The sequence below is a fragment of the Electrona antarctica genome (genome assembly GCF_951216825.1).
Source record: "Electrona antarctica genome assembly, chromosome: 15".
In the NCBI taxonomy this organism is placed as follows: domain Eukaryota; kingdom Metazoa; phylum Chordata; class Actinopteri; order Myctophiformes; family Myctophidae; genus Electrona; species Electrona antarctica.
In genome coordinates, this window is record NC_136796.1 from 12,171,584 (window position 1) to 12,181,745 (window position 10,162).

The 10,162-nt window shown below is 43.6% G+C and overlaps 1 protein-coding gene across 1 annotated transcript; it reads right to left on the reverse strand.

The window, feature by feature from the left end:
- Nucleotides 1-5,339: 5,339 nt before the first annotated feature.
- LOC306938495 (cyclin-dependent kinase 5 activator 1) lies at nt 5,340-9,216 on the reverse strand. Its single transcript, XM_079522710.1, has 2 exons — nt 8,644-9,216; nt 5,340-8,148 (listed from the first exon to the last, which is right to left on the reverse strand). Exon 2 carries the CDS (start codon nt 7,913-7,915, stop codon nt 6,920-6,922), a length of 996 nt encoding a protein of 331 aa, XP_079378836.1. The 5' UTR covers nt 7,916-8,148; nt 8,644-9,216; the 3' UTR covers nt 5,340-6,919.
- Between the last annotated feature and the right edge of the window lie 946 nt (nt 9,217-10,162).

Here is a 10,162-nt window from a genome sequence, read left to right on the forward strand (position 1 = left end):
ATCTTGCAAATTACATTCATAGTACTGGATTTGGATTTCACCTCAATATAGTTTATTAAATAGTCAACATAGTCATCATGAAACAGAAAGAAAAAACTCATGTTTCTTTGTCTCCAAGTTTTCCTTAACAATAGTATCATACATTTTGACAGGTAAATGTATACACTTCCAGAGTTAAATTAACAGTTGCTGCGTGCATACTTATGAAGTGGCTTTATAAAAGTCACTCAAGGACGGTATAGATCGGTCCACTGCTTAATTTTGTTTTCCTGCCAATAAAGGTAGTTGTAGCCTTGTAGGTCTATATACAACGTAGTTTCAGGAGTAGAAATTAACCACCCTCTGCTTATCACTGCCACTCCCTGCCTTCACTCAACGGCCACTCCCCATTCACTATCACCCGTATCCACTACACCTGCCTCCTCTCACCACAGCCAATCCCTGGTGCAATGGACACAGTATAAATACAACTGCGATCTCTAACCAACTTGTTTGTTCTGCTTCACGACAGACCAAACATGGGTTGTGAGTACTGTGCTTGTAGCTATTTTCGCTATTCTTTGCTTCAGATTTGCCATCCTCCTCCACCCCAACCTCCTCCTTCCGCCTCGATTCTCTAGGAATCCAGGGGGGCAGTGACGGAGCAGAGACGACCAACCGTTCATCCCGAGTAGAGCAACGATGGCTGTCAGCTCCAGAGACTACGCCCCCACCCTGAGTCTCGCTCTACCTTGGGTTCCTAACTCCGTTCCACATTCATCTCATTATGTTTCAATAAACTGTTAAAATGTAACTTGAGATTTTTCATCACATTTGATTTGGCTTTTGTTCTAGACTAGAGGTACTATAGACACTTTTGATTTATATTGAGATTAAGTAAATTTAACAGGTGTTCACAGAGTGAAATGACAACTGAAGAAGGTAACCATGGCAACTCAAGAGGGCCAGGAAACGCATATCACGAGAATGGAGCAGGCAGGTATGTAGGAAAGGGTCAAAGGCAGGTGTGTTTTACTGTGTCTTTATTAACAGTACACTGTCATAACATACAGCAGATGTTGTTAGACAAATTCCCTCTGACAGTGATGCTGTGTAGGATAGCCTTGTGAGTTGTGAAAGAAAAGCTGTGACCACGAAGGATGCAGTGTGGGCTGGAGCCACCTGTGACAAAGTCAGTCAAGTACAATAGCCTCCTTTGTGGCACCATATGGCCTATTGATCAATGAAAACATCCATTGACTGTCTTCCGCAGATTTGTACGTTTCCTATACATAAACAGAGCCTTTACAAAGTATGGCTGTGATGTTGGGAAGGCCATGAGATTTACAGTAATCATCACTGTCCCGCCTGACATGATGCCCTAAAGACATGCTTGCTAATAAAGGTCAATCTGGGAACCCATCTGCAAAAACAACCTTTGAATTCGCCTCTGGGGGCAGGGGCTAACAACAATGTATCCACCTGTTTCCAGTGTCCCATGAGCCTTTGCGTGAAATGTGGGCAACACTTCCTCTTGGCTGTAACCAAAGATTGTTAATTTAGGAAGATAGTCCATCCTGATTGGAGCCACTAGATGCAACATGGTACATAAATCCTACAAATGGTCTCCTAAAAAGGCGTCCGCCGTCCACCTACTTCACGCAGATGTACGTGATTTAAACCAGAGTGTTAATAATAGTAATGCCATGTTATGGCATTACTATTATTATTAGTCTTGTTTGCTGTTGCTGCTGGGACCAGTGTTGCCAGATTTTGCAAACAAACAAGTGGCCATGTCTATGAAAACAAGCTCAAAAGAAGCAACTACTGTAGGTTGTGTTTTACCACTTTATATTGACTATACAAGCTCACAGCTATTTAAATAATCACACCCGTGTGAACTGAGTGGTGCACCTACACATTTATTGTTATAGTTACTGTACATTAGCAACCATGCTCGTTTGTTTGGTACGAACAAACACGGGTACACGGGTACAAAGCCAGTTGTTGGAGTGGTTTGCACCACTCAAAAAAACATTGAGAATAAATTGAAATAGTTTTGGCACAACATATTTTCAGATGGAGGTCTGTGCACAATTATATATTAATCTGGGGGTCCTTGAATGTGGGAACCGAACCACTGGTTTAAACAACATTAGAAAGCAAGCCCAAATAAGCAACTACTGTACACTAAACCTTAAAAACAAGCCCAAAAAAACACAACCAGCAACTACCAATATTTACAAGCGACTTTACCGAGAAACAAGCAAAAGGTTGATTATAATAAGCAGACATGGCAACACTGGCGGTGACAACTGAACAAGGACTATTAAATGAGGACAGGAAGCGAAGACCGTACAGTGGACTCCATGTTGCTCCCTGGAAGGAAATTAAGAAACATGCGCAATTGAGACCAAGGAAGCTGAACGCAGAAGTGCATATAGCCCATTGTGCATGTTTCTTTCCTTCCAGGGAGCAACATGGAGTCCACCGTACGGTCTTCGCTTCCTAACCTTATTTAATTAACCTTGCAACTGAATAGGAAGTGTGGTGGAAGTTTTTCCCCCAGTAAGCTCCTTGGGAAACAGGTGAATACACGTGAGAGAAAGGTTGGTAAGCATTCATCCCTTAAACCTTAGAGCCCAAAGTATCATGATGATATTTTTAACACGTATAACATTGCAGTGATGTTGAAGTTGAGATGGTGATACAGCCATGGTGGTTTTATTCATGTTATAATTCTGTCACTGACACTGTTCATATGACCTCAACATGCTTTGATATTTCAAGACAGAGGATAAGAAAACTCAAATTACAGATTTTTGTATATCTGTTGTTTCTAAACACCACAATGGCCATGATAGTTGCATTTGCAGTCATAACAATGACACTTAAGTAATACTTTATAAGATTTCCCATAAAATAACATTATGTACCAAAGGAAATTAAATGTCACTGAAAATATTATCACATAGAAAAGAAAAAGCAATTCGAACAAGTAGTACAAAATAAAATAAAATAAATACAGAAGAAAAAATAAAGAACATTACCTAGACTACCTGGCTGGCATGCACACTACCACACAGCATGACATGTTTGTTTGTTTTTGGTTCATTTCTTACATATAGCAATGTATTTACACAGTACAGTAGTATCTGCCTTTTTTATGTCTCAATTTCAAGAGACTGTCCAAGGTGTGCCATTGTCATTATACACCAACGTACAACAGCAGCAATAAAATACATTTATGATAAGGTACTGTAGCACAACTCACAGAGCTGTCCACAATGTTCACCCCCAATTCAAGTCTCCTATACCAGTCAAATTAAGGCCTGAGCCCATTCAGTACAGCAAAGTTGTTTAATGTCTTTGCCAGTGTTCTGTCCACAGAATAGTCTCCTTTTTGTCTTTTAAGTAGATCACGTTCATTACTGATTAAGTATTCATTTTATAGATAACTGGAGTCATGACTTATTCACAGAGTTGCCAAAGTGTGTCTGCTGCAAATAAGTACATTATGTACATTCAATGAGCCAGACAAAGATTAGGCCTCCTGCTGTGGGTTTGACTGGATGAGTTGAATTAGAGTTCTGGTTGAGAAACATGTTGATTGGCTTAGAGACCACATTATTTTATGGCTATAATGATTGGATGAACATATAATATAACATATGATCCAGCTCAAAGACTGATTAGACAGCAGTAAAAGAAAGAGTAGTACGTTTGAGGTCAGTTGGGAATGATGCACACCAGTTGTCACATTTTGTCAAATTGCACTTGTATTGAATTACTCATGCACGTGGACCTCTCCTATACACATGATTATAGAGGATTAGCGTAAGGTGAAAAACAATGTTTCAAAATTCTCGTACTTAACTGTGAGTCACTGATGCTACTGTACAAGACAATGGATAACACTATATTGGAAATGCCACTCACCCAGTGCATCTCTTAGCCTTAGCAATACTGTACAGTCCTTGCCCAAAGAACGACACTGATGGTGGAAGATTTAAGTGAGAACCATGACCCAATTCACTCCCAAGTCCCAAGTAGTACACAACACCCCAAAACACTACACCTGTGTGACACCAACGAACAACCTCATTCTGTCCTGTCTGGCCCTTGGGTGGTTATGGGTGCTTGTTGGAGAGAGATTTAAAGGCAGCTGAGGAGCAAAATGAAAAGGAAAGTGGGACACCAACTCTCACTGGATTCATTCGTCGTTCATTCAACATACTTATTTCTTCTCATGTTTCGCTTCCTCTTTTGATTAGGCAGGGGGCTTAGAACTAGATTACCCAAGTGTGTGTGTGTGTGTGTGTGTGTGTGTGTGTGTGTGTGTGTGTGTGACTGTGTGTGTGTGACTGTGTGTGTGTGTGTGTGTGTGTGTGTGTGTGCGTGTGCGTTGTTCTTCTAACTATATACTTTATAGTTAGAATGTCCTGCAAATGTCCCGTTGTGTACGAGTAGTAGTATACTTGTTTAATGTTTATCAATCTATGCGTGTGCATGGTTCTTCCAGTGTCTTGTCAGAGCAGAAGGTGTTCATCAAGAGTCAGGCGGTGGAGCATGTGAGCCTCTAGGTCCCCAAACCACTATAAGATTAAGTGCTGCCTGCTTCGCAACGGGTATTGTAGGCCAGACTTCTTGAGCAGAAATTGAGCATTATCCTCTGTGGCCATGAAACAGCTTGATGAAGCTACCTATGAGTCAGACATACAGGGTTAGCCTTTAGCAGCCTATCTCTGAGATATCCTTGATTGGTATTTTTCAATCAACCGAGGAGATAGGAGAGGAAATGCTGTTTGTTGTAGCTAAATGGGGGCAAGTGATTGTAGTATTGACTTAAAATGCCATGCTATGCATTTGTTTGTACAATGGTGTTTTTATGCTGCAACTGCAATGGACTGATCTCTGCACATATTGCACACATATTCCAGTGGGAAAGGACAGAGAGAGAGAGTATGGAGGGACAGAGAGAGCAGCAGCCTCCTGGTCTGTGGGCTCTATATATTCCTGACTGACGTGAGCACACACACTCACCAAAAAACAGGTCTTAAATCAGAATGCCTAGAGCATTCATTCAAAGATGTGTTCAAGGAGAGAGGGCTCTAACAGTGAAACAAAAAGTATACATATTTATCATTATTGCCTTCTCATGGCAGATAAGGATACACAGGTGACTGATGAGAAACTGGGACACATCCAGCTGCAGTACAATAACAACTGCATTTAACCACAGCGTAATCCATCTTTTATTTCAGCCCTGTGCCGAGGGGCACTTACTGCTACGTTTGACTGATGGTGCAACGCGCGCACGAACACACATGCTTGCGCACACACACGTGTCATGACGTTGACCCATAGTGCTCACACATAGGCACATTGTTTTAAGGAGGAAACATTGCACGAGACAAGGGGTGTGTGTGTGTGTGTGTGTGTGTGTGTGTGTGTGTGTGTGTGTGTGTGTGTGTGTGTGTGTGTGTGTGTGTGTGTGTGTGTGTGTGTGTGTGTGTGTGTGTGTGTGTGTGCGCGTGTGTGTGTGTTTACAGGCTGACTGGCCCCTGCCCTGCCAGGATTAGCTGCTGAAGCTCTCTAGGACTTTGCATTAAAATCCTGTGGTAATTTATCCATTTGTAAGAATGTACCAATGTATCCAACAGAGTCCATTTGGGTCCACTTTCTGAGTTAAATTAACACTCTGGATTTGATATAGTGTATGGTGTGGACGGGAATGGGGCACAGGTTGAGAGGTGGGGGGGCAGGCGCTTTAGTAATCTGTTAATCGCATTAATTCCACAAATGTGGATGCCCACAATAGTTAACAACGGATGAGGATAAACAGCTGATTGCCTTCACTAGCCTACTGCCCGCGGCACAATCTATCACACCAACACACACACACACACACACACACACACACACACACACACACACACACACACACACACACACACACACACACACACACACACACACACACACACACACACACATACATACATACATACATACATACATACAAAACTTGAAACAAGATCCATTCCACTTCCACCAGGACACCCTAAAATGAGATAAGGTAGCCGGGGACATCTGAAGTCCCTGTCGGTTCAGGAGCGTGACTATAATGAGGTTAACTGGCAACTGTCCCCCTAAGGCCAGATGACCTTCAAAAGGCTCTGCAAAACACTAGCTGTTCTGTTGTATTGATAACAAAGCACAGAGGATGTTTCAGCTGTTCAGGACTTCTAAGCCACTGCTTTCATTGCCAATGCTGACACATAGCTTACTGTACAATAAGTGTTAGTTAAGTCTCAATGGATGTTCCTGCAGGAATATAATGCAAATATACAATTATATGACAAGAACGTCACTGGTGATGAAGATTCCATTCCATTTGATTGATCATAGTACAACCATCCTCTTCATGGAATACTCCACATAAAGTGATGTTGGCGTTGGCATATTCCTTTCCTCTGTGGCCAAGGATGGAAATGGCATTGTCATTTTCAGGTGGTCTAGTGGGAATGCACTCGACTGTTGGTTGTCTAGAGGAGTTTGCACTTGAGGCCACTAATGAGAGAATGGTCCCCCTTAATAAGATTCATGAGGTAAGAGTTGGATAATATGGGGCTTTGACTTGGATCAAATGGTTCTATGATTCATGCAAAACTAAGTGACACCTTGTGTCAATGAAATGTTGCAATATCACTTTTTACTCCTAAGGATATGTCTGTGGATTGTAAGGACAAGGGCATCAGGCATTTGATGGAATGATTTGAAAACAATACATATAGGCTCCTTAAGGTTTTAACACCATCAGCTGAACAGGAGAAGGGCAAAGTGTGAAAAAACAAGAGGAATCTTGTGTGTGTCTGTGTTCAAGAGCACACATGTCTGTATCAAAAGGCAGAGCAGGTGTGCTGCAAGCTGGGTTTGATCACCGATCCAGCACCCGGCTGTAGTCCTGGGGGCCACAGCCCCCCTCACTCTTGAGTTCAGCAAATACCTGTGTGAAAAAGTGCGGATCTGCGTTAATGCGCAGCATCTTAGAGCTGGTAGCATCAATAATGGCCAGGCAGCGGTCCCAGAAGGCCTCCTTACCAGCCTCCACCAGGAAGGGCTTGAGGGGATAAGAGATTTCATTGCCCATGTAAGAGTAGGACAAGTAGAGGCAAGTGAGTAGCGTGGCCTGAAGCTCATGCTCCGTGGCCACTAGGTCCCCGTCCACTACCTCGCGACACAGCATGTAGACGAAGACTACGTTGGCTGGCGTGACGAAGGCCTGATCCTGCCAGCCCTGCAGGAGCAACGAACGGTCCACGGCCCGCAGCCACAGCACTGGGTCGGCCGGGGACAGGTGCTTCAACCGGTAACAGCGGGTGCACAGGAACTCCCCCAGACAGCGGAGAAGCTCGCTGGTTGAGGCCTGGACGATGACACGCTTAGGCGATGAGGTCACCGTACTCAGGGGGACATGTCTGACAGGATAGGGCAGTGGCTGGGGTTTGCTGTAGCCGTAGCCATGGCCGTGGCCCAAGCCCAGCCCGTACCCGAGCCCCAGACCCAGTCCCGCTGGGCAATCGTAGCTGGACAAGTTGGCACATGACACAGACTTCTTCACATTCTCGCGGTTGAGGTGCAGCACGGCATCTTTCTGGTATATGTTGATGTTGTTGTTGTTGTTGAGGGGGTCACATAGGGGCTCCGGACCCCCAGAGCTTTTCTTGGTGCCGCCTCTCTTCTTGGTGGAGGCTACCAGTCGTTTCCAGGTCAGTGCAGGGAGGAAGATGGACTGGCCCCGTTTCAAACCACGGTCCTTCTGGGTGTTGAGAGAGTGGCTGCTGAAGCTTGGGTAATGGTTCAGAGAGCCTGCTCGGTTATCATAGTAGTTTGATTTCCGAGTGCCAGGCGACAGCGATAATACCGTGCCCATGGTGAGTCAGTGCTTCAGAGATTAAACTGACTTAATGGGGGTTGGACAGAGGTGAGGACGGTTGATGCACAGCACTCTCTCTATCTGCTCTTTTAATTATTTGACTCTAGGTTGAGATGGCTGAACAGAGCAGTCAGGTGGAAAGATGTCCAAGGCAGACATGACAACCCAACCTTGTCTGTTTTAACAGAGATGCTGGCAAATCTAAATGTCCATGATATCAGAGGCAATGTCTGCAACATAAAACAAACAAAACAGCATTTTAAGTAACAAAACACTACTGGCATCAATTCATATCAAACAGTTCTGGTCATAATATAGCCTACACACATGCATCACAGTCTTAACAGCGATTAAGCTAGAGTGCAGCCTGTGACAATACACTACTAGTATATTATTTCATATAGCCTAATCCATTTTAACCCATTACAATTATGGGATCTTTCTTATGAAAAAATAATTTACCTAAAAGGGTGACTGTAGGCTATTGTAATGTAGATTACTAGTTGCTCAATGGGAAATATGGTTTTGACTATTATATATAGCCTACATATATATAGCTACTACTATTATGCATCCTCTAGTCTACTGTAGCCTATATGAGCACAGGTTATGAAGTTTGAACCCCCGTTTTTTGTAAAGAACGGAACAATAATTACAACAGAGTACATTTGATGTGCAAATATTTAGGATGTTTCTTTTTCTTTCATATGGATAGTCATACTCACATGTTTAATTATCATCGGATGTGATGTGTAGACCACTGTCCAATGTTGTTTATTTGTCGCAGTCTGTGGTGCTGATACAAGGGTAGCAGATACGCATCAGAGCGCAACAAATGTTGCGTTCATGAGCTATCCTGTCCAGTGCGCACTGACAGCTGGCCAGATGGTAAATGAGAGGTCGATCAGTTCACGTTCGTGCAAAATTAGAAGCAAAACGTCACTCCTCGTCCCCGGCCGTGAGCAATAACCTTACTTTACAAGTCCAGCAAAGCCAGTCGGTCTCCTTGTGCAGGTGTCATCCTTAGCTCTGCACAAAGGCAGGTCCCTTTTAGTGAATAGCCTATTCACAATTGTATGATTGTCCCTTCATTCCGGTCTCCATCTCTGGGACTGAAAATAACGCAAACTTTCACAGCAATATGCGTCCTTTTAATGCATCCCATGCCTCTTGTCTAATCATGTAGTAGCCTACTTCCATGTGACAAGTGGATTGCTTGTTTTTCCCATTATTTTGTTTGTTTGTTTTTTAAATATAGCCTGCCTATGGAGTATGGACTGATGGCAGAGCAGTCTTCACTCTTCAGTTGTAGATGTTAGCTCTGCTGAAGGGACTTGACATCAGACTTCTCTTTCACCGATCGGAGTGGACAGAGCGGCCAGCTAATCAAATCATCTCCCTGACAGACTCCTCCTAGTGGGGGGCGCGTGAGCTCAGCTGCTGCCGACCCGACGAGCCGGGACGGGGCCGGGACGCGCGTCGTGCGCGCACACATGCATGCCTTAAATTGTAGGCTACCCATGCAAAAACGCAACACAAAAAAACCCACAAGCCACAAACACACTGATCGAGTGATGACAAGTCTGATAACATTGAAACTTTACTGGGGCGCGTTCGGAAATAGCGCACTGTCTGAGCGCACTGACTGTGCAATGCAAATAGGCGAGTGCGCTCCGGTGCGGTATTTCCGAACGCGCCCTAAACTTCAAGCCAAAACGACGGTAAATAGGCCTACATTTTCACACTCACAGATGTGTTCATGTGTCCACAGACATGTCCACGGACAGACGTCAGTCACTCTGAGGCCAATATGTATTTAATATGATTATATGAGACTATACACACAAGAAAAAAACGGTTCTATATAGAACCAAAAGTGGTTTTTTGGCTCGTAATCATAGGGGAACCATTTTTGGTGCTATATAGCACCAAATTTTAAAGGTGCTATATAGCACCTTTGTCAAATGGTGCTATATAGTACTGATTGTTAAAGGTGCTATATAGCACCAATATTTAAAGGTGCTATATAGCACCTTTGCCAAAGGGTATAGCACCTTTAATGATAGGGGCTAAATAGCACTCTTTGCAGGGTGCTATCTAACACCTGTTAAGGTGCTATATAGCACCAATATTTAAAGGTGCTATATAGCACCTTTGCCAAAGGGTATAGCACCTTTAATGATAGGGGCTAAATAGCACCCTTTGCAGGGTGCTATCTAACACCTGTTAAAGGTGCTATATAGC

What these genes read in the sequence shown, in the direction of transcription:
- LOC306938495 (XM_079522710.1), bottom strand. Translation starts at nt 7,915, where the DNA reads ATGGGCACGGTATTATCGCTGTCGCCTGGCACTCGGAAATCAAACTAC.